Source organism: Meleagris gallopavo, chromosome 4 (assembly GCF_905368555.1).
Source record: "Meleagris gallopavo chromosome 4, MGAL_WU_HG_1.1, whole genome shotgun sequence".
Lineage (NCBI taxonomy): Eukaryota > Metazoa > Chordata > Aves > Galliformes > Phasianidae > Meleagris > Meleagris gallopavo.
Window position 1 is genome coordinate 47,409,895 of NC_139407.1, and position 27,138 is coordinate 47,437,032.

The following is a 27,138-nucleotide window of genomic DNA, read 5'->3' on the forward strand; positions in this document are numbered from 1 at the left end:
TGAACTACAGCTTAGAGTACTGACGGGAATTTCACTCAGCAACATCCTTGAGTACTTCAGAAATATCCCACGTGTAGGGGAACTGTTAGGTCGTGGCTTGAACTGCTGACAGAGCACCTGGTGAAGGGGTGTGGTTGTCCTATGGAGCACAGGAAAATTGTTTGCACCTGTGCTCCTCACATGACTAGAAGGGGTGGAGCCATCCAGGGCTCATATAAGGGCCAGCTACAACCAGAAGAGCATCTCCTGGACCTGAGTTCTTTCCTGTGAGGGGATGCTGTATAGCTAAGTGATCTAGTTCATCAGTTAGACAAGTTCAGCTCTTCTTTTTGTGTGTGACTGTGGGCCTGCCTGCAAATATCTGGCATCACTAAAAATCTGTCAGAAGTAATTCTGCTTATTTGTGAGCAAAATGCCTGTGGTATAGAAGCACAGTCAGCTGTAGGATTGTGAACTTATGCCTATGAGGCAGCTGATACTTCTAATGGTAAGTTAGACCTAGTGACTTTCAAAGTGAGCCTTGATAAGGTTCTGGGAAACCTGATCTAGTTGTGGTGTCCCTGTTCAATGCAGGGGAGTTCAGTTAGATGGCCTTCAGAGAACTTCAGAGATCCCTTCCAGCTCTAAGGATTCTATGATTCTAAACAGTTAAGAGCAAATGCCACTCTTCAGAATCTAGTAAACTCTTGAGATATGCATTATAGGAAGACAAGGTGTGAAAGAAATCAGGTCAGTAACAAGTAATGGTATTTTAAAGTTAAACTTCAAAAATCTGTACTTTAAATTACTTTAAATTAAACTTTTACTTTACTTAAACTTATACTTTAATTTAAAGATTTCATCTATCCTTTCATCTATATGTGTGTCTGCAAGACTCCACTAAGGTTTGTTTCTGTTGCAAGGTTGCAAATCCATCTTCTAAGCCTTGGGCAAATCATTACTCATTCTTTCTATGTTACCATGCAAGTAGTGAAATGACCAGAAAACATGCTGTTGTCATACACATGGGTTGGGATTTCAAGTTTCTCCCCATTTCCATCAGCTCCCCTCACTGTAATCATGGAGGCTTATGGGCGCTCTACGGAAAGGCCTCACCCCAAGTCCCCACTGTAACCTAGGAGGAAATGCTGACCGTCCCACACGTCCGCTCTCCAAGCGCCGAGCAGCACCCCGCACCTACGGGAAGCCCCTCGAGGTTCCCCTATTGCGCCCTCCAGAGGCCGCTGCCCCCGCGCATGCGCGGAGCCGCCCGCAGCACGGCGACGTCCGCTCCTCGCCAGGTGCTTCCGGATCGCGTCCGTGAGGGGCGGCGGCTCGGCGGCTGCTGCGGGCTCTCGGCGGCTGCTTTCCGCTCGGCGGTGCTGAGGGGTCTGCCGGGGGTGAGCTGTTCGGCGGCGGGGTGGGCCCGGGTCGTGGCGGTACCCGCGGGCCCCACGGGGAACGGGAGGCCGCGGGGCCAGCGCCGGGTCTGCGGGCTGGGGCGGTCCGCCGTTGGCTTCTTCCTGTCTCCAAGTGCGGCCACCCCAGTCTGGAGAAAGCACCGTCACCCGTCCTCGGGTCGCTCGTCAGTCCCTTGGCATCGCGGTGCCTTCTGGGTACGCGCGGGGATGTAGTGCGGTCTGGCTAAATTGCCTCCGCCTCGCCGGCAGCTCGTTGGCTTTCTCTGCCAAACAGAGCCGTGGCAAACTGTTTTGTTTGAGTGCGGGAGGCTGCCACGTGCTGTATCCGCCAAGCCTACGTGCTTTAGGTATTCTGTTAGTGTAGCTGTATATAAAGCCTCTAAAGAATTAGTTACTCCAATTTGCTTAATGTTGAGTTGTAAAGAAAAATATTACCTCATTTATGTATTTTTGTGACATGTTGAGATTTTAAGTCCACAACGCGTATATATTTTTTTCTTAAGTTAATAGCCTTCCTGAAGCATTCTTATAGAGTTAGAATAGAAGCAAAAGGAACTTAAATTGTTTATTTCCAGTTTTCTCTCTGAATATGGAGCGTGGGATTGCTCTGGGTCTTAGTTGTGAAATTTTTGACATTCAGCTGGCTGCAGGAAACAAGATCTAATCCTAGTGTTCATTCGACTTGAAGGACAAAGCAAACATACTTCTCATTTCTAACAGTTACTAATTGGGAAGACTGATCAAGATAACTCATTTCCATTTTGTCTGAGCTTTATGGGTTTCATATTAAATTAATAATTAAATTAAAATGAGAGTTTTAGTAAGTATTTTAACAGGAATGTATCACTTGGATTCTTTGACTTGTTTCTTGATTGTCTGACAGTCCAGTTTGAAATAGAACTGCAAAACTGCAGCATGTTTATGCAATGAAAATAACTCCTATACTGATTAAGTATATTACTAAACAATAGAAGGTGAACTTTACTGCTTTGAGTTCTACAGCTATTGATGTGATACTTATGCTAAAAGAAAAAAATTGTTTTCTCCAGGTTTATTTTATCGTACAAACTCTTTGCTGCCATAATGAGGCTTGTCATTCTTGAAGACTATGATCAGGCAAGTGAATGGGCAGCCAAATACATCTGCAATCGTATTATCCAATTCAAGCCCACCCAAGGAAGGTACTTCACACTTGGCCTACCGACAGGCAAGTTTTATTCAAAGACTAATAAGTGACTAAACCTAAAACTGCTTACGTCATTGCTAACAAATGCCATATTTAAAATACTGCATTTGCTGAATATACTTCTGGTAATATTTGAATGTATTTCTCTTGTAGCATGAAGTTGTTAATCTGTAAAACGCTTTGAAAAGATTTGAGAAACTGGAAAGTAGATGGGGAAATAACAAATGTCTTTTAATTATATTGAAAAAGTTTAGTAAGATCTGTCTATAAAGAGATTTAAATATACTGAAAGTGTGTGGATATATAGTATAGTAGAAAAACTTTGTTTAACAGGGAGTACACCTTTGGGATGCTACAAAAAGCTGATAGAATATCACAAGAATGGAGATCTCTCTTTCAAATACGTGAAGACTTTCAACATGGATGAATACGTAGGTAAGCTTTAGTGCTTATTGTTTTTTGAGAATACAGTATACTTTTTTTTTTTTTTTCCCCTTATTAACTGTTAAACATTTTAACAAAGCACAAGATTAGTGTGAATTTTTTGAGCTTTTGTTAGACTAATGACCTGGAAATGTCTTAAGCATTTCTCTCCATTAGCCATTAGAATAGGAGTAATTAGAATGAATCCTTGGCTAAATTAAGTGCTTGAAAATTGTTACATAGCACTTTGACTACATTTGTTAAAGACTTTGTATGTATTTGTAGTGATATTTTGTATCACTAAGTATATAGTGAATGTAAACGAGTATGCCAACAGAAGTCTTCTCAGTATAAATGTGTGTACTGCTTTGTCTGACTTCATACTACTCAAGAAAGGTTTGTCTTAGATTTAAAGCTGATTAAGTCTTGTAATATGTTAATTTGACTTTTAAATGATTTCAGGACTTCCCAGAAATCATCCAGAGAGTTATCATTCGTATATGTGGAATAACTTCTTTAAACATATTGACATAGATCCAAATAATGCTCATATCCTTGATGGGAATGCTCCAGACTTACAGGTGGAATGTGATGCATTTGAAAAGAAAATTGAAGAAGCAGGAGGGATTGATCTGTTTGTTGGAGGTATGAGAAAATGCTCTATGGTCAGTTACAATTGAAATAAATATAATGACTCTTTAGTTGTGATTTTCAGAACACAGTAAAATCACTTTTTTCTATTATAGTGTAAGAAAGTTCTGTGACTAACAAAGAATTGGTACAAATACCAGAACAAAATGCTTGGTGTCCAAGTTTCTAATGATAATGTAGTTTAAGTTTTGAATGCTTTTTTTTTGTTTGTTTGTTTGCTTGTTGAAAATGGGGAACCAAGACAAAAGAGTGAATCATAAAACTTTTTTTTATTCTTTCACAATGTTTGAGGATATTTGTTGACTCGCAGGTCTGGAATGATTTGCTTTCTTTAACTTTGAAAAGGCATTGGTCCAGATGGCCACATTGCATTCAATGAACCCGGATCGAGTTTGTCTTCAAGAACAAGATTAAAGACTTTAGCAATGGACACCATTTTGGCAAATGCTAAATACTTTGATGGAGACTTATCTAAAGTACCAACTATGGCGCTAACGGTTGGTGTGGGTACAGTGATGGATGCTAGAGAAGTAAGAACTTATTTAGTTCTAGTTGCATGTATCTGTTTTCAAGACTAGTTTGTGGTGTTGTGGGGATTGAAGGTAAAAAGACTTCTATTTTGCAGGTGATGATTCTTATAACAGGTGCACATAAAGCCTTTGCATTATACAAAGCTATTGAAGAAGGTGTCAATCATATGTGGACAGTTTCTGCTTTCCAGCAGCACCCTCGTACTATCTTTGTGTGTGATGAAGATGCTACTTTAGAACTAAGAGTTAAAACTGTGAAGTACTTTAAAGGTGAGCACTGAATCAGAAGTTACCTCTAGTTAAAAATAACAGAATTATATGACGGCTTCTGGCACATCACATAGCTAACATAGAACATAATGAAGATACTAAATGTTAACTTTTACATTGTGAGTGGGAAAGTGCTGGGAGGCATAACTTGTGTTCCTTACATATGAAAGTACAGTGTCACTTGATAAACACTTGACAAATCTCTTTTTGAATAAAGTATTTACTTCCCATTTGAAATGATAATATATAGACGTCATCTGTATATAAAATACCAACAATTTGGTGTTCCTGAATATGAGTTTCAAGTATACTGCAAGGTGTCAATTATAACAAATTTTATTTTAATCCTGGTATATTTCACACTGATTTTATCTTATACTGACAGTAAGCTTCAACTATGTGAGGCAGACTTTGAAGTGAACAGAGGACATTCTTCATACAGTGCAGTGGCAATCTGTTTAGACTTTAATGCATTGCACAAACTATGCTTTTCATATTTGTAGTAGGTATATTGAGGCAAGCTTCGAGTTTGGATTTCTTATAGTAAGTCAGTGTTCCTGGATGTTAATTATATTTAACTAAGATTGTAGAAGCTCAGAAAAATAGTTTTCTCCCAACTGTATTAGCACAACATATGTGGCTGTATATATTAGCCACCTTTCTTACTGTGTGGATTTTTGTAGTAGTTGAGGCACGTGGTGGCAAGGCTGTCATTAGTGATATAATGCTCTAAAAATTGTAGGTAATAGTAAAATCTGGTGTTAATGTGACTTTATACTGATATCATTTATAATTAATTCTCACTTCAGATTTTTCAGTATGTTCTTTGATACATACTGGGGAGAGGGGGCAGTCTTCACACATCACACTGCTAGATAGTATTTAGTATTGTCAAAGATAAACCTCTTAAACTGCTTGGATGGGTTCTAGATACTATCCTGTATCCAAATAAACAAAAGCTCTGCTTGGGGAATATAGAAACTACTATAATAAAATTATTAGGTATGAATGACACTAATACTGAACATATCTCAATAGAAAACTATGGGCTACAGTGTATAAATATGTACTATTGTCACTTATTTAATTACCCTATAATGCATACAAAGCAATAGAATTCTCAGATTGTTTTGCCTGGCGTAATTTTCCCTATTCATGAGTCAGTGAAGTTCACTTGGTTGTTTTTCTTCTTTTTAGATGGAGAAATCAGTATTAGTAAAACCTGGGATTATTTCTGAATCTTGATCTCCAGGTTGGATGACTTAGTTCTTAGGAAGCTGGATGGTTCTTGATGACTGCTAATTCTGGTAGCTAGTTACTACAGCTTTTTACCATTTAAGGAAAATCTCAAGGTACCATGAAACTTCAAGCAGTTTTTGATAACAAATCACCGCTCTGTCTGAAAGTTAGAATAACTTTTACCCCTCCTTTTTTTTTTTTTTTTTCTTTTCTAACTTTCTGAAACAAATAAGAGAAATGATCCTTTAAGTGTTCTTTCTGCAAAATGGGAGGAAGGTCACCTTTCCCTTTCATTCCTTTATCACAGAACGAGGCAGAAAAATATCTTCAAATTTACTAGTTCCAGGAAAGTTAATCTGGGAGTTCTGTACTTCTGCGTGCTCTTGTTAAAACATTTATTTAACCTGATTTGAGTTGAATAGGCTGAAAGATTTTTATGTGAAATTGCTTTTGCATCTATCTAGTAAGAGACTTCACATATCATCGTTTAAATAAGCTTTGTTTCTAAATGTGCTTCCAAAACCACTAAAAGGATTCAAATATAACTTTTTCCATATGGCAGTGAGAATACTTTGTAAGCATTTTCACGCCTCCAGGAAGTGGGTAATTCTCCTTTTCATTTCCTGTTTTTCTTTTTTTTAAAAACAGAACAGAAAAACAGGAAATGGAATGCTTAAACTTCAGTACATGGTGTAGATTTGATACAGAAGGCATTTTTATTCAAAGAAAAACAGCTACATTTGGTGTTTTCCTGCTTATTGCCAAATTCATGAGAAATATTACTGACTTGATCTTTCCAATATACATGATCAATAGTTATCCTTTATAAGATCTAAGATTTTTGTGCTTTAGTCATGTTGATTTCATAAGTTTTTCTTCTTGTGTCTTTTTTTTTTTTTTAATTATTTATTTACAAAGGTCTGCAGTTAAGTCATTACCTCCAAAAACAAAAATGAGCTGGGTTCTTCTGTCTGTTCTTGATGTTTTGGCTTTCTAGTATGGCTGTATGGTCCACCTAGTGGAGAAAAGAATAGTAAATTTGTAAAATACATCAGAAATGAAAATAAAAATAGACTTAATGATTCAGACTTTGAGATTAGTTTGCTGCAGGAATGCAATGTTTGCTGCCAGATACATAATGCAGCAAGGGTATTTATATTCTTTGCTGCGGATGACTACTGAAATGTGCACTTACTGTCAGATATCTTTTATGGCTTTTAAGAATCCCTGCTTTTAATGTTGCCTACTTCTGAAATTTGCAGTAGTTGAAGCAAATCTTCCCTATGGTTCTAAACCAGGCTCTTTGCAGATTGAGAATGTTGACCAGATACTGTTAGCAGTCCATAAGGTTAAAAAATGTACCAGTGACTGGATGCCATACTTTGTAGGTAACACTTTTACTCAGTTGTAACAAAGTAAACAGGATGACTTTTTAAAATGGATCTTCCCAGCACTTTCCAAAATTTTCTACAGGGGAATAGGGGGGAGGTTCTATGTATTCATTAACAGTTCTATATATTCATTAACAGTCTATGTGCTGCTTGTCTAGGACCTGAAGGACACTTAGTTACAAAGATACCACAGTGCTAGAACATTGTAACTTAAGCTGTAAAATTATTAGTTTGTGTAAATCTGATTGTTACAACAAATTCTTGTATGTGTTGCTGTTAAGCATTTATTAATAAAGAGAGATGTGTATCTCTCACCAGGTGTTTAATTGATATGAAAAAATATTCCAGATCTTTTTAACTGGTCTGTTGTCATTGCTGTCATTTGTTTAGTTTATATGAAGATGGCAATAATATTTAAGTGATACAGGAAAAAAATACATAACTAGCATATAGTCATATATAGTCTTAGTTACTTTTGATTTTAAACTACTTTGAATAGCCATCCTCTATCTTTTCAGTGAACTGTTTAAAAAGTTCACTTTGAAGTATACTTTGAAGTTAGCTCCAAATGTACGGATAGGACATGTTGGAAAAAAGTATATTAAAAATGATGTAAAGCTGGCATTGTTGCTTTCCCCTCAAGGTTTAATGCATGTGCACAATAAACTCGTGGACCCCCTGTACAGCATGAAAGAAAACTGAAAGAAGAATTGAAGAAGAACTGCATGTGGGTCAACAGCAACAGTTTTAGGTAGCAGATGAGTTCACTGCTATGCAATATACTGAAAACTGTTTAAAATGGGAAATCCTAGGTACTGTATTTTTTTAAAAGGTCCAATGTATGTACATTCACATTCCATCTCTATTTGGTGTTGTGCATTTTGCTTGGATATTTATAACTCTGGCTGTTACAGTAACTAAATGGAACAGAACAAACCTGTGGGAGACTGCATGTTATGTAGGGGTGGAGGGGGGTGGGACAGAGCACTTATTTTAGCACAGCAATGCATTGCATCTGCCTGTTAGAGGAAGTGATAGGTTATTTCCAATAATCTCTAATTGTGGCCTCCATTAGTGTAACTACACTTTGCATTTGTATTCCTAGGCAGAATGGTTTTGGCCTTTGTTAAATACTATGGACTTGTAATAGCTGTGCAATTTCTACTATGAAATGTTCTGTTTACATAATGCACACTGAGCTTTTGCACTTGATTGCCTTAAATTTATCTTATACAAACAGTTTTTGGGCATCTCGAGTCCTGCTGTATAATTCAGGCAAATAAAAATACAAAAAACAGTGCCTAAAAATGCACCCAATTCTTAAAGCGTTATAAATTATTCTGGTTACTTACATTAAATGTCTGCCATAGCACTTTTTCCTCTCATGTATTTCAAATTACTTTAGGGTTTTTATATTTTTAGTAATTGTGCTTTATATAGAAGGAAAAATCTAAGTGTTCCTTTCTGTATATACCTGTTTAATTGTATTGGATGGTGTCATTAAATGCCTAGAATGAGGTTAACTTATAGGAATGTGAAGTCTACAAATTCAAATGATAGTGTATTAAAGTCTGCTGTTAACCACTCTGTAATAATTACCTCTTATTGTATCGCTATAAATATTGAACTGTCACAAGGAATGTTATTTCCCGCTTTGAATAAGTAAAACTAAAATCTAAATTTACCTTTTCCAAATTGTTTTGTTTCTGATGTAAAGTGGAGAGAGTAAGCATTTTGTCATCTTCATGTAAAGAAGAGACTAAGAACCAACTGTAGTTGTTATTATTTTTGTGATCCACTGACAGAGCCTAACTTGAAGAATTTAGTTTTTCATTTAAACATTAATACCTTGTTTTGTTGCATAGCCCTGTGCTTTAAAAAAAAAAAAAAAAAAAAAACTAGTCTACAATGTGCTTATAGAATTCTTAAGTTTAGGTCTGTTATTTTTATGATAAAGTTAAATGTTTAAAGAAAGTATAGACTTTACACAAAGTACAAAATTATCTGTTGGACTAGACTGCTAGTTGAATTTCTGATTTTGGTATTATCACTTCTTGTGTGTAGACATGGAAAGCCCAAGTGTAGTTTGCTCTGAATAGCCTATGCTCTTATCTTTTCAGATAAAAAACATGAGCAGCCAAGTATTACATAACTTTATTCTAGCTTAAGTCTTGGCCTGTGAAATCTGGGTAAGAACGGCTTCATATACTAGGTCATTTAAATCAAGTTTTGGTACTTATAGATTAATTTAAAGAGTATCCTTTTGTGTCACTATTACTATAATAGGATGATAAACTTTTCATACAGTTTTATGTGTAGATTTTTCACTAGTTTCTTAAGAACTCACCAACAGCTTTTAGCATGTCAATATAAACTGAACTTAAGTAGACCAGTATGAAAGACTTGAATCAATCTTGCTTGCTTAGAAATGTGCAATTTGTTTTTCCTGTTGCGATTTCCCAACATCATCATCATTTCCTGATGAGAACCTTTAGCAAGTAAAACAGAGTAGCTTGAAATTTTTGTGACTTAGAAAAACGAATATAACTTTAAGGCAGGGATAGACAAACTATTTAATAAGCTTTTTGACACAGTTGCTGTTCTGCTTTTAACACATTCAAGCTTTTCTATCTAGCTTATGTGAAGTTACAATAAAAGCTTTTAGATTCAGAAGATTCAAATAAAATAATTTTATTTTCATTATAATGTACAAATGTATAATTTAAATACAAAATCCTTTCAATTTATATTCCCACTTAAAATGATATAAACTAAATCAGATGTTCCCTCTCACAGTGATAAAACTGTACATCAACTCAAGTATGCTTACTGTCTCTAAGAAGTTAAGACAATCTGCTGCATATCACTAACTTATTTCTCAGGCTGTCTCTTTAAAACACGTATGAAGGCATCCCTCGGTACTTCCACATTGCCAATTTTTCTCATCAGCCTCTTCCCTTCTGCCTGCCTTTTTAAAAGCTTCATTCTTCTTGTAATATCTCCACCATACTATGAAAAGGAAAAATATTTTATTAAGCTACAGTACTTAATAAACACAGGCTTAAACAAAATTAATCAGAAAGGCTAGTTACATTAGAAAATATCCCTTTATACTCTCAGCCATTATCCCAAGGGAGCAATAGTTAAAAAGAATGGGAGCAAGTGAGCACTTTCTCTTAAACATCTAAAGGTAGATTAATTTACATATTTTGTATACTAAATATTCTTACATAAGCCTGGATGACATTAGGATAGCAGGATAGAACTGTAGTATACTATGGGCTATTCAAATCCTTGTGGAACAGCAACTGGATGTCAGCTCTGATGAACTAGCATCTTGGCTACCACTAGGTGATAACATCCAAATTCATCAACCCTTACAGTGTGTGATGGGATTCCATCCAACCTAGGTTCTAATTGCAAGAATTCTTAATAGCTGTGAGAAAAGGATACTTGTTTAATCTCTTCAACTTGTTAACTTCAGCTAAGATGAGATACTGTGTTTTTCCAATAGCATTATTCATCTTCACTGATAATCAACTATTGATATTTAAGGCCTCCTCTTGATTTCTTACTGAAAACTGAAGTGAAAATCTAATTGCAATCAGTCTATAAAGAAGTGCTTTACTAAACTTAAATCATCTAAGAAAAAAAACTAGGAAATTCATGAAGTTACATAAGTGCGTGCACACATTCTTATTTCTTCTACAAATATTATGAGATGCTGAGTAGACAGGCGTGAACACAGATACACTGAGTATACACATGGAAGAAGTCATTACTGTTTCTGATCTACTGCAAGCACCAAGTGAAGGTTATGCAAGTTGAATTTACAAGTAAAAGTTTAAAGAGTTCTGTTAATATTCCACTGACATTTTGAAGCACAAGCAAAACATGTCTTCATGGGGTTTCTAAGGAAAGATAGGTCCATCACAGTTGCAAGACTCGTAGGTTTACATGCATTGGAATAAAAATACTTACACATTTCGCCACAACATTTTTCCTGTAAGCTTTCAATCTGTAAAAAAAGAATACCATACATATTAACACAGTGGAGCAACTCCAGTAGTGAAGCTAAACAGCAAGCTGTCAAAATGCTGAGCACTGTTTTTCTGCTACATTTTTAAAAATTCTGTTAAAAAACAGAATTATGACATTTTCGTAGGTAGACAGAAGATAATGCTTTAAACATGTTAAAAAACATTTTAAAGATGTTGATTTACTTTTCTTAATTTGAGAAATATGTCTTAAGGCACACAAAACAGAAAAGCTACAATATTGTCTATTATTTGCTTGTAACGCTCTACAGCATTCATGCTTCATACGTGCTTTTACAGCCCACATGCAAACAAATTCCTATAGAACCTTTCCTTGGATACCCACTTCTGATTACCACAATTTAAATGTAATATAAAACAGCAACAGCCAAAACATGACATGAAATAAAACAACTAAGGAAAAAGTTTGCTTTAAAAGAAGTGTGTGCTGATAAGAAATAGCTGTACTTGCTCAACTTGCACATCTCCTTTGTGGTACCACAGTTCAAGTGGATTTTTTTTTTTTTGGTGTGTGTGTGCTTTTGTGGCAGTGATGGATTTTTAATTTTTTTTTTTTTATGACTGCCAAAGAAAGCTACTTCACACCCAAGAAATCATATTCATCAATAAAAATGACCTTTTTCAGTACCAAGAAAGTGTACGTATCGGTGTAACAAGTCATACACTGCCCAGTAAGTGTAATGCTGACTGCAGGCAATTTAAAATAAAAGGATTATTTTCAATTAATTTTACATTAAGTCCTTATTCATGGTCACAGCTTGAAAGCATGTTTGTTTTTTTTTTTTTTTTCCTAGACACCTGGAAGTACATACAGAAAAATAGTATTTTATGGTAGATTTGAAGTATTGTAACATGTAGAACTAAGGATGACATTTAAGTTCATATTCAAAATAGCCTAAAGAAAGAAGAGGAAAAGAACAGTTTCACTTACGTTTCTCTTGCAATTATTTTCTTGCCAATAGCAGCCTGGATGGCTATTTCAAACAACTGTCTTGGTATGGTATCTTTTAAACGCTCACACAGGAATTTACCAGTAGCATATGCTTTATCACTGGAAAAGAAAGTTTTGAGAAGTTAATTCTTTCAGAAACAGTCATACAATCCCAAAATACATCCAAATGTCTGAGAAAAATATTTTATTAAAAGTATTTATCTTTTTATATTTTTTAACTTACCAGATGATAACTTTACAACGCGGACTTTAATGACCGGTCTCTGTACATTACTCATTTCACACAAACAAGTGATAAGACTACACTAACAGGAGGTTTTCATAAAAATTTTAATGATGTTTGTAATAAGTATTCCGACAATCTATCACACTTGAAGCTTTACTGAATAATTTCACAGCTTCAAATGTTATTTTTTTTTTTTAAACTAGAAGCTCAAGCGGGCATTTTATTGATTCCAGACATGAAAGGTCAAAAGATCTACATATCACAGAAGCATTCTCAAAATATCTTTTTATATAACAATGAAATTCTTTTTTAATCTACTCTAGCAGTCTGTAATAAAGTTATCCAATTACATTCAGCATCTGCATATACTGCAGATTTTGGAGAAAAAAAGTGACAGAAGGTCAAAAGAAGCTATAAAATTGACACTTTCATAAACCACTGAGAACAAGTGACTCTTTTCTCTAAAATGTTCTCACTTAACGTAAAAGCAATCCTTCTACAAGGTTGGCCACTCCATTTTGCATCTTTCCAACTTGCTAAACTCTATATTACATTGCTAAACTGCATACTTATTAAAAACACAAATCAAATATACAGTAGAGATTTAGTCTGCCCTTGCACAGTTATTTTTCTCAATAAGGTAAGAGTTTCATTTTCCTACTTCAACCTTTAATTCTGAAATTCTGCAATTTAGTTAAGGTATATATAAATACATTAGATAGCACACTCATTTATTTGTTTTTGCAATTACAAGCTAGTGTTTGAATAAGGACAAAAAAAACAAAGCATCAGGATTACTAAAGAGAGATTGTGAAGTTATTTAATGGAGACTAACACAGACTTTGTAAGAAAAAAGCAAGGGGAAAGACTGGAAAATAGAAAGGCATTATTTTCACCAGCAGATGAGTAATTCCTGAGAAACTCATGGAAACAGAAATTGTTTGCTAAAATGATTCAGAGACTATTACTATCAGTAAATATTTACATTTTCCTAGTACTCTAGCTAAAGACAAGATAACAGAAATTTTGTACAGAATAGGGACTATTGGAGGCATAAAAATAAAACTTATCCAGTTTTTTAGTAGTATACACCATAAACAATTCATAGCACATCTCCTGGACTGGTTAGTCCTTAATTTTTTTCCAACACCTTAAAAGAACATCAGTTTGCATTTATATTTGCATCTCCTCCTTCCACATTAACACGGGAACATTATATTTAGCACTTAGCTTTCCTACTATAAAATGCCCTTCTATTTCAGATCTTCAGATCTGGAAGTTGGTCATTTGGTGAAATCTTCAATGCACATGCATTTATCATTCATATTTATTCACAATGAAAACATGCTTAAGTTTTAATCCTTTGGAATAGAGGATCCACTCAACCTACTTGTGTATGATAGTTGCCAGTTCTTCAATTGGATTTCCATTTATAAGAATATCCATTTTGATAAGATCTGCTGCCTGGTAGCCTGCATCTTCATAATCAAAACTAAACAAAGCAATTTAGAAGTTAGTGACTATGGTATTCTGCATTCGTTGTTCCATAAATCTTAAGTTTTGTAAACACTTAATAGAACACTTGAACTTCATATTAAAATAGGAGCACAGTTTGTAAAGTCTCTCAGTATGACACCATTATTGAAAACTGGGTTCAACATTTATGTAAATTTTGTCTTCAAGTAAGCAGGACACATCATCTGCTGCTGAGCAAGGAAAAATCAGATATCCACATATTTACTGCAATCTCTTAAAAAGTTTATTCAAATACTTGTAAATGCCACTTGGAAATTCCTTAAAGTTCCCTTTAACACAGGGATGAGCGTCCTGTCAAAGACTTCAAAAGAATGAAACACTAATACTGCAGCACTATCATAAAGGAATATTCTTTTTTTTGTGTCCTTCCATACTTTCTTTTCAGATATTTTTTCATTTCTTCCCCTCATGGGAAGGGGGAATAAGAAGAAAGAAGGAGAGGATGTATTTACCTTGCATAGCCAGAAGACAGAGACTTAAGGGCATCGTAAAAATCCACCACGATTTCATTCAATGGAAAAAGGTATTTTAGCATAACCCTATGTTCATCAATATACAACATTTCTTTCTGGATTGCCCTACGATCCTAGACAAATAAAAATTGTTTCAGTTCCTCTTGAAAAATATTTTCTATAAATAACACAAAGCAGATTAAAAAAAAAAAGATCTTACAGTCTTGCTGCAGATTCTTTTCTTTCAAGAAAAGAAATCTAGTTATGAACTCTTCTAGTACACAGTGCTAAAGCAAGTACTTTACTGTCACTGAGCTAGAACACTAACTTTCAATTTAAGGACTGTGTAGCTCAGGAGTAGTTCTGTATTTATTTGAAACACACAAATTGAAATATTTTCTTTTAAAAATATTAAGAATTATTGTCAACCATCATCTACTATACTATTATCTAGTGTCTTTCGAGGTACGGGTAAGTAGAGCTTAAAAATGCAAGTAACAAAAATAAAACAGCATACCAGGTATACCAACCTGACACAAAACAATTATTTTCCCAATATATTCCTGAGGTGTTACAATAGTGCCAAGAACAGTTGGCTCCAGATATTCAGACACTGAATGTTTATCAGGAAATTGAGCAGGGTTGATAATAGTAATCTCTGAATTACGATACTCCTGAAAAAAAAAAAAATCCAACATTTTTCCTCTAGTTGCTTTTTAAGCATTTTATCCAATGAATTTCCATCTGTCTCTTGTCTGTTGGGCAAGGATATTCCCTATTACTTTATCCCGATAAGGCTTCTCCATCTCCTTACATACTTCCTTACCCTTATATAAGGCACAGCTTCAACACAAAACCCATTCCAATTATTCTGTAGCTTGATGATGTTGAGGGCATTTTTCTGTAAGCAGAACATCAGGTTCAATCTCCTTTACAAGTCAAAATGGATTCTGAAGCTTCTGATTCCTTTGCAAGTGTTTCCATTACCTAGCTTTTCTAGTCTAACATCCCTTCAGGGGCAGGAGTTATCCTTCTGGTAAAGATGCAAGGAAAGTCATGTTTCTTACTGTATGCATACAATACCTCTGCACATCAAAACAAGTGATTATTTCACTTCCACTAGCAAAGCAGTGTTCCTGAACAAGGACCCAACTTCGTGCATTGCTTGAAAACCTGAAAACTTGGTTCTGGTGTCTCAGATCAGCAATTTAGCATCATTTATGTCACAAAGGTGCCTTATTTCATAGCAGGCATGCTGCCTAAGGAAGAAACCAAAATAACTAGTAACTGTAGAAATAATAACTGTAAAGAAAAAAAGGTCTGCATCTCATATCTTGCAGGTAATGCAACTTCTCTTGCACAAATTTGGAACATCCAAGTTTTCTATAGTGTTTAGATGTACATGTTAAGTAATGAGTCTGCTTATTTGCAGCCTCCTCTGTCCAGCTTTCTCTCAAACTCAAAACACAGGAATTTTAATTGCAATCAGTTCAATAAGCTTCACACATGGCTGTTTCACCAACAGTTTTGTTCAAAACCGGTTTGTTTTTTATAAAAAAAAAAAAAACCAACCCTGACATATCTTCACCAATCCCCATCAGTCCACTGTAGCATTACAAGCTATTCCTGAAAGCAGTAATATTTTCTGACCGATAAAGCTTGGAAGATGTCATGGTTTAAATCCAGCAGGCAGTTAAGTACCACACAGCTGAGGAATGGGGGAGAGAATCAGGAAAAAACCTAACAAATCAGGACTTACGGGTTGAGATAAAAGCTATTTGCTAAGATAGAAAAGGACTTACATAAAGTCCTTTATTCCCATTATCAAAGACAGCAGCAAGGTATTAAAAAAAAATCCAAAACAAAAGCAAGTGCTTAAAGTGGAAAGGGGAAAGAAAGTCAGTATTCAGCAAAAATAAATAAATAAATAAACAAAAATCCACAAATAAATTCTAAGTTGCATATCAGTGATTCTAATGTTTACCATAAAATACCGTACCATTCTACATTTCAGAATTGTAGATGTTTTTAAAGCAGGCTTTTAAGTTGCTGTTTTACACACCTTTATCAATTTTGCTGAGGAAAGAACGGCTTTATATGGAACAGTAGGTGCAGTCAAAATAACAGATGTGTTATATTCTTGCTCCAAACGTTGATTAAAAACTTCCATATGCAAAAGACCAAGAAAACCCAACCTGGAAAAAAAATCATATTGGTCAAATATTTGTTGGTCACTCCACTGCTAGTCTGGCATTACCAGACACAGCAAAGAACCTCTAAAAGCCAAAAAATATCAATCACAACAAATTGCATAATCTATGTGAATGTAGAACAGAAGGAAATAAAATACTTTTCGTCTTTACCTATCATTAAATTGAATTACAGCTCCTAATCTTGAAATAATTTCAATTTAAGTTTTCGACTGACATAGGAAAATAGTATAAAACCCTCACCTCCATCCAGCTCCTAAAGCAAGGCTACTGTCACGATGAACAGTGACACTTGAATCGTTCAATGTCAGCCTTTCCAAAGCACTTTTAAGATTATTATATTCTGTTTGATCTACAGGATACATTCCTGTCAAAACATATAACAGAGAGATTCTGTGATAGAGCTTGATCTACTATGTACTTATCTTTATAATACAAGCAGTAATAAACAGTAATAATAACAAAAACCAGAAATAGCTTGCTTTCTGTTAATTTGACTCTTTCAATCTGATTTTTTTTTTTCTAAAACCTTATTAAGGTAACATTCAATTTAAAAAAAAAAACAAAAACAAATTAACATTCAAACTGTAGTTATAGGCATACTGTACTCATCTACTTCTTCATAGCTGTGGAAGATGAGTATACTAGTGAGTATAACCATTTTTTTGCAGGTGTACAGTGTGGCCATACAACTTAAGCATTAATAAATAAGCAAACGTCACTGAGATGTAAGGCAAGTAGTAAGATGCAGGTAAGAGTACACAGGAAGAAAAAATAGTGTGCCATATCAACACTGCTAATATTTCCTTTTTTTTTTTTAAGTGAATAGAAGAAATGAATAAAAACAGTTGTCAGTGTAATTACTACTTGAAATAGGTTCCACTTTTCACATCACTGTGCTCCAATAACATACAGGAAGCAGCACACATGCACGCACAAAAAAAATCCACATTGTTTACAGGATTACATTTTCCTCTTCTACATTCACTGACAGCATAATATACATGACAAATTAAAACAGTTTTCTCAAAACAAATCAGGAAACTGAATAACAGAACTTCTTTCTTTCTAAAGCCGTCTTCCATAGCATGTGTAGTAGTTTACTAAAGGTGGCAGCAACAGTCTAACGGAACTAATCACTGATAGGGACTTCATTTTTCAAAGTATTAATCCTTCTTTTCTGGATACTGGAAAAATATTAATAGCTAGAAACATACCTTAGTCTTGTAATCATATAAAACCAGCATGCAAGAATCTTGCCTGCTAAGTCATAAAGAGCTATATAAATGGCATGTGCCTCTCTAGCTTAATTTCAGTGAAATTCTAATCCTCACAACTCTTAAATACATCTTACAAGCTCTAATATTTCTCCTGCTCTTGCTACTAAAAAAAAAAAAAAAAAAAAAAGAGATTCCTTTTTAGTTAGTTTTCTCCTCACCTGCAAAAACCATTGGCTTCGCTGACTTAAAGCCAGGCAAAGGCTCCACCGGCTGTTTATACATAAACAGCGTGTCTCCTATTTGGGCTTCTGTTACTTCTTTCATTCCAGCAATCAGGTAGCCCACCTGTCCAGCATATCTGAATAGAATTGGTATTATACAGACATTTTTTGGCATTATATTTCCACTGTTTTTCCCCACTTCACTTAGCCCAGTTGGAATCATCCCCACGAGTCCGTAAACAGTCCAAAAAGCCACATTTAAGCTGTTTCTTCACTGAGTTGCAAATTTTGTCTCAAGGGACAAACCATCTGTTGACTCACATAACTGTAATTTTGTTACAGTTAAACTGCACAGTCAGCTCTGGATTTTTAATACTGTGCTACTCTCGGTTTGAAAGCTGGAGCTAGAAAGAACTTAAGGATCTACGACAGAAGATAGAACAATTCTCAGCTACCACCACAGCAACTCTCACATGTTAACTGGGAGAAACAACAAAGATTAATAACGTCTATCAGTATATTATGCTGTTAGGAGAGGAACCCGTGGTAGATGGAAACAGTGTACTAGTTTTGGCTGCGATGGAGTTAAGTGCTTAACAGCAGCCTCATATAAAAGCCATGTTTTGGATTTGTAACAAAAATGGTGTTAATACTGCACCAGTTTCTAAGCTGTATACTGCTTGCACATCATGAAGGCTTTTTCCATTTCTCACTCTGCCCCTGTAGCAAAGAGGCTACAGGCTGGCAGCTATCACAAGCATGTCAGCAGACATGAGCTGACCAAAGGCATATTTTATAGCATATTATATCACTCTCAGCAATAAAAAGTGTGCCATCTCTTCAAGGTAGCTGCTGTTCATAGACTGCCTGGATACCAGACTGCTAGCACATGTTGGGGGATGAATGGCTTTGCATCTTTTTTTCCCCCTCCCCTTTTTTTTTTTCCTCTACTTGTTGAACAGTCTTTATCTCATGATAAAAAAAAAAACCAATGAGCTTTTCCTTACTTTTGTTTTTCCAGTTCTCTCCCACACTTCACTGGTGCTATAGGAGTAAGCTAGTGGCTGAGTATTTAGTTACCAGCTGGATTCAATCCACCACACACACAATAATGTAGTCTTTCACTTAAGAGCTTCTCAAAAATGCCATTAAAAAGTACTTGGATGCAAATTGATAATGCCTCTTCGCTAATTCTGGTGTACCTGATTTTCTTCCCACTGCTGCCACGACGAGATAGTTTCTGGAAGCTGTTGCATTCATGGACTTAAAAGTTTTCCACCCTCAAAATATGCTGCAGCAAAAACTAAGATGAAGCCCCATTCCCTTCCACTCTCAAACAAGGTAGTTCCTAGAAATAAATTGGACAGCTGAATATCAAAAGCTAGTCTTAAGAACTAGCTGTCCAGATGTTTCATATACTAAGTATACATCAATAAAATGACTCCCTCTCACCAGCTGTGCCCAAAAAGCAGTCCCCTAAAGCTTCTGTCTCAGGGTGACATTGAGCACTTAATTACAAATTATCATTACAATCTATAACAACAATCCAAATAATGAAACAGCCTCTACCACTCCATCAAAAACAAATAAATAAATAAAATAAACGAACAGAAACATCAATTTATGATTTGTTCAATTGAAAGAAACGTTTTACTTACAGTTTGTGTGTTGGCTGTTCATTTGGAGTCAGAATTCCTACTTCATTAACTTCATATCTTTTATTTGTATGCGCAGACACAATTTTATGCCCTTTCTCAATCTCCCCACCAAAAATTGCAATGTTAGCTATGACACCTCGGTAGTGATCAAAGGTGGAGTCGAATACTAAGGCTTTCAAGGGATCAGTGGTATTAAATTGAGGTCTATCACAAAAGATTTAAAACAATTATTAAAACAATAAGCAGACTGTTTTCCATTCAATACTGAATGAATGAGCACCCCCACCCTTTGTGTCTAAATAGAAGCTATATGCTTACAAAAATATCACTCTAGTAGCTCACCTCTCTTTTTCCATTTCAGACCAAATTCATTTTCCTTCTCCGCTTCTTAACAACAAACAATTCTTCTCTACTGATATTCTTGTTTTCGATATTATAGCTTTAAGAATTTCAGCAGGTATACATTGATTTATTTTAAAGATCTCATACTTGAAGGGTCATTTTCTCTGATTTGCAATTCAAAGCTAACTTTTTCAGCTCGGAAACTAGATTTACCCCACATCTCATTATAAACTATTGACTTACAATCAGATGCATATTAAGTGCAAAACTACTACCAAAATACTGTGCAACTTATGGTTTCCTAGATATCCTTACAAGACATCATAAGTAAAATAAATAACTTACGGTGGAATCTTTTCAATGACCTTCTCAAGGACTTTTTCAATATTTGTCCCTTGTTTAGCAGAAATCTAAAACAAGCCCAACAACAGTTTTATAAGACATGTGTCTTAGACTCATTCAGTATCTAGTAAAGTGTCACCTTCTCTTGTAAATAATTTGGGTGGCAGGAGAGAACATTATCTATATGTACAATTAATGAATATACCAATGTTATGGTATATGGTACACAATTAACAAATATACAGATGTTCAGGTATAATGGAGAGCTTGGCTATGATGTTATTACACCAAAGCAGGAAACAGAAATGATAGGTACACTCACCCGTAACTTGGGCTCGTGTGGGAAACTCCGGTGGAGTGGATCTCCAGAAGAGAGATCCTTCCCCACTAGTGGTCAGCTCTTAAATAGGTCTGGGAGAGGTGGAGCCAGGCTCCACCCCTTCTGACAGCACAGGTGAATTGCCTTTACCTGTACGCCCATGGCTGACTCATTGCTCACCTCAGGTAATTAATCAGAGGTTTAGGCCATGATTCAGCAGTTCCCATACATCTGTATAAATACTCATTACTATGAAATACACATTTGATTATAAATACCCCTTGTTACATGATTTCTCCTCCTGAATGGGAATTATTGTTACGGTAAAAATGAAAATAATTTAGAGGATCCACAAGTAGAAAAAGTTTGTAGTGTTTGATGATGAATGGCATCATATAAATTTTTAACTGAGAATTATTTTATCCATTCTGGTTTTTCAGGAGACAAGATCTAAAGAAATTCATACAGCACATCATACAAAAACAGACAGACAACACCCTGCTGATTTATTATGTAGCTAATGAAAGATTAGCATACAAAGTAGATACAGGTATACAATCAGACACATTATAAATCTTGACGAGATCTTACCCTTATGCATTCACTAACAGGGATATCAAACAGCTTCTCAATTTGTTTTTCAACTCTTTCAGGGTCTGCATTCTTTAAGTCAATCTGAAAAAGGACAAACCGCTAAATGTACAGGCAGTGACATCTTACATATGATAGAGAATTGTAGCTCTCAAATGTGCAAGTGAAGGATTTCTTACATCTTTACTCAAATACTAAAGATTTTCAGGAAAAGATACGTATCAAGAATTTTTCAATACTATGTCTTGGTGCAAATAATTTCTAGAAAATTGGACATGAAAGGGTACTTTGCAAGTCTAAAGTAAGTTCAGCTATTAAGTGGAAACAAATTGATAAATTAAATTACAGGCTATTACTAGAAAGTTCCAATCAATCATTTTAGAAAAAGTCTTCCTTGTTTGATTATAGGAAGGATCCCTACTATAATTATTTTTTGTTAAGAACTTTTATCCAAGAGCTGGTAAAATCTTTATTTTACAAAGTATTTTGAAGACACGAATGCTACTTATGCTGTTTACGGTAGAAAACTAAGTACAATATATTAACTACATTTAAACTAAGTAATTTTGTTATTCCAGTCACACAGATTACAAAAATTGTAAAAACCAATATTTTGTCTTTTTTTTTTTGTAATTAAGTTTACACTTTTTATATTGAGCTGCTACTCCTGTGTGTTATCATTAACACATGGAAGAATATAACAATCATCCTTGCAAGAACTTTGAAAGTTACTTTTGTAAAAACCCACTGGAATATTCCCCAGAATAAAAACTAAAAAGGAAGAAGACAAATGGTTCAGATAAAGACATTTTACACAATGCTTCTTAACTCGATTCACCAAACAGATTCCATAAATAATTTTTTTATTGTTATTTACAAAAATGCTAGTAGATGTATTTTATGAAAAGTAGGAATTCCCAACAATCATTAAAATATTAAAAGACAACACTTGTTTGTTATATACTTGTTAATTTTTCATTCTATGCTCCTATTTGAAGATTGCTAAGAAAGTTATCTTCTATACATTTATACAACTCAACTGTTTAATTTGAAACACTATAATTTCATTACCTTGTTTATGACAGGAATTATTGCAAGTTGTGCTTCAAAAGCAAGGTAGAAGTTTGCCACTGTCTGAGCCTGAATACCCTAGAAAACATACATCAAAGAAATCAACATGGAATCTCGTTTCATTTTAGGCGTATTACACACACCACAGAGTTACCATCTAAGTACTCTTTGAGAATGTATCCATATTTAAAATCATGATTCTATAATCCTCATATTCCAGTGCAGTAACTGACTCATTAAAATGTTTTAGCAGCATAAAAATAAATGTACAACAGATCTTTGATTTCAAAACCCTCTTAGCACACAATAAGTTTATGAAATTCGCATGGATCTCATTTTATGAACATTTTACTCCTGAAATATCAGTCAAGAAATTATTCATCTATTGATTTTAAAACTTGTGATGTTTTCCGAATTTTTGAATTTATTCACATTGAGCTTGGAGTTTTACTAACTTTTAATCTGGCCAATAGTTTTAGTGTTGCCATATATGTATTAAAGGCAACTAGCTAAACCAAGTGTGTCTGAATGAATCATCACACTCCAACAAGAAAGTGAAGGTAATCAAAAGCATACAGTGAAACAGCTGTAAACTCTCCAGATTGCCACTTGTAAAGTTCATACAGTGTAGAAAGCATCATCTGATTCTTCATTCCTTCAGTGCTTTTGTTTCTATGGTATGGCACCGCAGTACCTATTAACAGGCAAGTATTTGCCTGTGGCTTTTTTTTTTTTAAACTCCCACTTCAGTTTAAAACTGGAAGTTTAAAACTTCCAGTCTTCTGGAACGTTAATACTTTTATGGAGCTAGACTACTGCAAAAATGCTAATGGAAAGGTTAAAACATACTGAACTCCTCTCCAGCTCGCTTAAAGAAACTGCTGAAATTCCAAGGAGAAAACAAAAATTAAGAACTGTACCTCATTTGCATCTACTACAAGTAGGACACCTTGGCAGGCAGACAGTGACCGTGAAACTTCATAGCTGAAATCTACGTGGCCCTGTGGAGAAAATTAATATTCGTAATTTCACATATTTCTGGAGTCCTTTGCAAAGATATCTACATTATGATGGTTTTGTTTGTGTATCTGTTCATCCAAAACATAATTCTTACCGAAATAAATAAAAGGAGAAAACACACTGCATAAACACAGCAGATTTCTGACTTCTTAAGTTCTATTTATAAATATAAAGACATGTAGCTCTGTGTGAATGAAACACCCCCTTTGCACTTAACTTACTGGTGTGTCAATAAGATTTAAGAGGTAGTTTACTCCTTTGTAATTGTAAAAGAGCGATGCAGACTGTGCTTTAACTGTAATTCCCCTTTCACGTTCCACTTGCAGTTTATCCAGCACTTGTTTGTTACGGTCAGTTTTAGCAATTGTTCCTAAGATCAAAAAACAGTTTTATTATCTCATTTAGAATATTAGCTCTCCAAATAAGCAATTGCTGAAACTACTACTAACAAGCAGAAAATGCGACTTGCAGCAGCAAATCTAGTTCTTCCACTCGATTAAGGTAAACTTTCATTTGAAAATAAATTTATGCTTCAAATCTTTAAGATTTGTTAAATGGGCTTTTATCTATGAAGTTACAGAAAACACTTTCCTGAATAAGTATAATACAAAACACTATGCAAGTCTAAATTAATGGTCCAGAAGTTCCTAAATAATTCTGACATTTAAAGAAACTTCAACCCTTATCGCTGGAGAACAGCTCTGTGGTTCCAATCAACACCAATCTCAAGGGCAAAAGGAGTATTATCATGAGTTTGACAGACCTGAATTCAAAATTCCATTCTATCACAGGCATCAGGTAAAATTGCCCATAGTGAAACACTGGAGGTAATAACAAAGAATAATTTTGATCAAAAGCTTCTCACCAGGTTTTGTTTTGCTTATTCCTTTAAAGAGAAAAACAGAACTCTTCCAAAGGGTATTTCTGAGTAGTTAAGTTAAGCTCTGCTCTGAAATTGGCCTCCACTTGGAAGATGCAGAAGTTGCTTTACAACTCGCCACAGAGAGCCCACTAAGGTAATCTATGTCTCACTCTTCCAAGTTGAAATTGAAGCCTAATTTCCCCAATCAGCCAATCAGTAGTTTTGAAGATTCCTTAGCATTTCTGCATCACTTTTACTTTAAAGGAGATAGTTTTCTTTATTCTCAGCAACACAGAAATGAAAACATTGAAGACAAAGATCTAGACGATGACAAATACCTCTGACGAAGAAAATAACTTTGCTAGCAATTTAGGATAAAAGAAAGAGCAAGTCCACAGAGCAACTAAGAATCCATAAAACCCACACTAGCAGTTATTTTACCTACTAAATCAAAATAGAGCTGAAGATTTCTAAAATTTACTGTGCAGCACTATATCAGCTTCAGCAATAGCAAGCTTCACCAACAAGAAAGGCAGTTCTATATAGTTTGCTCAGAAGAGGAGGATAAACTGTTACCTCCCTATAAGTAAAAATAGTTGAAGTTCTTTCATTTCAATCACACTTCTGGAAAGTATTCTGTCCAGAATTTCTAGGTTATGACAGTCCCTTTCTGTCCATACCAGAAACTGGCAGGAAGCTCAAACATGCTCTCTTTGGTCTGTTTCCAAAATACATTCCTTTATTGAGGGAATTACACAGTTTCTTAACTCTTCTTATTGACAGATTTCAACATGAATAAGAAAACATATTAACATCTGTAACACTGCACAACTGGAAGCCTAAAAGCAACCTGGTAGCAAAAGAGCAAAGAGATTAGGAAGTTTAGTAATAAAGCTACTGAAATCTACACATCAATAGAAGGTAGCAGAGATGAAAAGAGAACACTTACCTGTAATTTCCAGCAATCTATCTGCTAGTGTGCTTTTGCCATGATCTACATGAGCTATAATACTGAAGTTTCTTATGCTTTCAACAGGATATGCTGACATATCTATTTTTTCCTGAAAAACAGAAAGTTTCTTTTCACAAACCACACATACAGTCACTGTGTACAATCTAAGTCTTTTAAAGAGAAATTATTCTTTTCTCTAGAACAGGCATAGTTAGAAACCCTAAATGGTTGTCAGCGTTCAAAATGCTAGTATTTTCTTTTAGCCATAGATACACATATGCTTGTTACGACTCAAAATCAATATGAAACAAAGCACTGTGAGAGTTACTACGTTCTTATGAACATAGGGAGTTGGAAAATTTGAAACAGTTTAGGTCTGTTAAACTACTTAAGACAACTTGATCTGGGGGGCTATAAAGCTACAGACATCACTCCTACCAAGCAAGAACTCTGTGGCATTACCTGACATTCAGGCAGCAGTGCCAATTACATAATAAGCAACACTCAGACTTCACAGAAAAGGAAGCAGTCTGTTTTGGCTAAATTAAAAAAAGAAGGAAAAAAAAAAAAAAACAACTGTAGAAAACACCTGACTTCCTAAGATCACACACAGAAAGGTCCAGCACCAACTTCTCTTTCTGTTATTCACTCAAATAAAAAATTTTGAAGAAAGGTGGCTTTGCCAGGAACCACAAGACTCCCAGTAAAAATAACACCCTGCTGAAAAACTCTGACTCCTACTTTTAGAGACACACAGCTCCTCTCTCCCACCATGTTATGCTTGCAGCTTTGGGCCTGGCAGAGAAAAGAGAAAGCCCCAAAATCTTTGCAAGCATCGAAGCACTGATTAAAACGACTGATTAATCCCTGACAACGCCTCGGCTTGGAAGAGCAAGTTCTCCCACTACCAGCGGAACGCAAATGCTCCTGTAGGAAAAAACCACTGCTCGTGAACATCCGTCTGCAAGGCCTTCCTCCTACACACATGGCCACCGAAGTTGAGGGCCGCAGCAAGCACTCCCCGAGCCGGCTAAAAGCCTCTGTGGACTGCATGACTCAGAATTAGGGACACGCGAAGCGGACTCACCTTGTCGCGGGAGCTGTAGAACCGCTGGCAGGCCTCAAGCCCCGTGGGCAGCCAGACCGGAGGGCCCCGAGGGGCGGCCACAGGGCAGGGCCGGCGCAGCCGGACCCACCACGAGACCGTCCTGCCGGTGAGAGCCATAGCGCCGAGGCTGGGATTCACCCCCTCAGAGCGCGCGCCTCAGCCCCATCGCAGCCCGCTGCCGTTCCCCTCACCGTCCTCTCCACGTTTTATTTCACGCTGCCCGTCCGCAGGCACCAAACTCCCGCGGTGCCCGGTACACCACTCCGCTCGTTCCACACGCCGGAAGTGCCTCCAGGCGGCGCCGGAAGCGGTCAGAACAGCTCTGCAACAGCGCCCCCTGCTGCTCCACCCTCCTGCCCGCATCTCACTTGCGGGTGCAGTGTAACGTTCGGCCGCGAGGTGGCGATAGCGGCCGGTGGCTGGCGGGCTGCCTCGTACTTACGCAGCGGTGCCTTGGGTTCTCGCCGCGGCCCAGCTGCAGGGGGCTTTGAGCGCTCGCTGAAATCTCAGAGAGAAGTCTCCGCAGTATTTTTCCCTTGGCTATTTAAAAACAAAACAGAAAAAAATAGCGCAGTAGTTTGTTCGGTCTGCAGCTCCGTATGGATTCATAGACTATCCCGTGTTAGAAGGGACCACAAGGATCACCGAGTCCAGCTCCCACCCACCCAAAATTCAAACCCATTGTCCAACCACTTCTTGAACTCCGACAGCTCACGGCTGTGACCCAGCCCTGGGGAGACTGTTCCATGTCAGCTACTCTCTCGTGGAGAAATTTTTCCTGATACTCAACCTGTTTTTCTTCAGTGAATCTTCAGCCCTTCTAGATTTGAGATTTTACCACTGATTGTTTCAACTATTCTCCTGAATTTAACACCATTCACAAATTTGCTGAGAGCACACTGTTTCTC

The 27,138-nt window shown here is 36.1% G+C and overlaps 2 protein-coding genes and 1 long non-coding RNA gene across 8 annotated transcripts in view; 1 reads left to right on the forward strand and 2 right to left on the reverse strand.

Annotated features, from left to right (window-relative positions):
- The window catches only part of LOC146544494 (uncharacterized), an 84,317-nt gene extending 83,050 nt beyond the window's left edge, over positions 1–1,267 (reverse strand). The window contains exon 1 of the long non-coding RNA XR_014883160.1: positions 1,133–1,267. This is a non-coding gene — a long non-coding RNA (uncharacterized LOC146544494). The remainder of the gene's footprint in view (positions 1–1,132) is intronic.
- On the forward strand, positions 1,242–8,774 carry GNPDA2 (glucosamine-6-phosphate deaminase 2). 2 transcript variants are annotated; one of them, XR_014883159.1, is made up of 8 exons: positions 1,242–1,379; positions 2,450–2,611; positions 2,924–3,021; positions 3,472–3,654; positions 4,006–4,190; positions 4,286–4,460; positions 5,658–5,812; positions 7,734–8,774. XR_014883159.1 is itself a non-coding variant. In XM_085223227.1 (7 exons), the coding sequence occupies exons 2-7, from the start codon at positions 2,484–2,486 to the stop codon at positions 7,790–7,792; spliced, it is 828 nt and encodes a 275-aa protein (XP_085079353.1). In that variant the 5' UTR covers positions 1,242–1,379; positions 2,450–2,483; the 3' UTR covers positions 7,793–8,774. The 2 variants fall into 2 exon arrangements, 1 of the variants encoding a protein (XP_085079353.1); XM_085223227.1 differs by lacking the exon at positions 5,658–5,812.
- Positions 5,871–26,547, reverse strand: GUF1 (GTP binding elongation factor GUF1). Of its 5 annotated transcripts, XR_002114439.3 has the most exons (19): positions 26,210–26,546; positions 25,120–25,231; positions 23,530–23,678; positions 23,209–23,289; positions 22,289–22,366; positions 21,218–21,301; positions 20,311–20,375; positions 19,624–19,827; positions 17,963–18,102; positions 16,768–16,891; positions 16,377–16,509; positions 14,845–14,988; positions 14,315–14,448; positions 13,717–13,818; positions 12,080–12,199; positions 11,072–11,108; positions 9,921–10,099; positions 9,438–9,579; positions 5,871–6,714 (listed from the first exon to the last, which is right to left on the reverse strand). XR_002114439.3 is itself a non-coding variant. In XM_010710221.4 (18 exons), the coding sequence occupies exons 1-17, from the start codon at positions 26,345–26,347 to the stop codon at positions 9,962–9,964; spliced, it is 1,983 nt and encodes a 660-aa protein (XP_010708523.1). In that variant the 5' UTR covers positions 26,348–26,546; the 3' UTR covers positions 5,871–6,714; positions 9,921–9,961. The 5 variants fall into 5 exon arrangements, 4 of the variants coding, with proteins under 4 accessions (XP_010708523.1, XP_085079351.1, XP_085079352.1 ...); XM_010710221.4 differs by lacking the exon at positions 9,438–9,579; XM_085223225.1 differs by lacking the exon at positions 5,871–6,714 and having other exon boundaries at positions 8,968–9,579.
- Between the last annotated feature and the right edge of the window lie 591 nt (positions 26,548–27,138).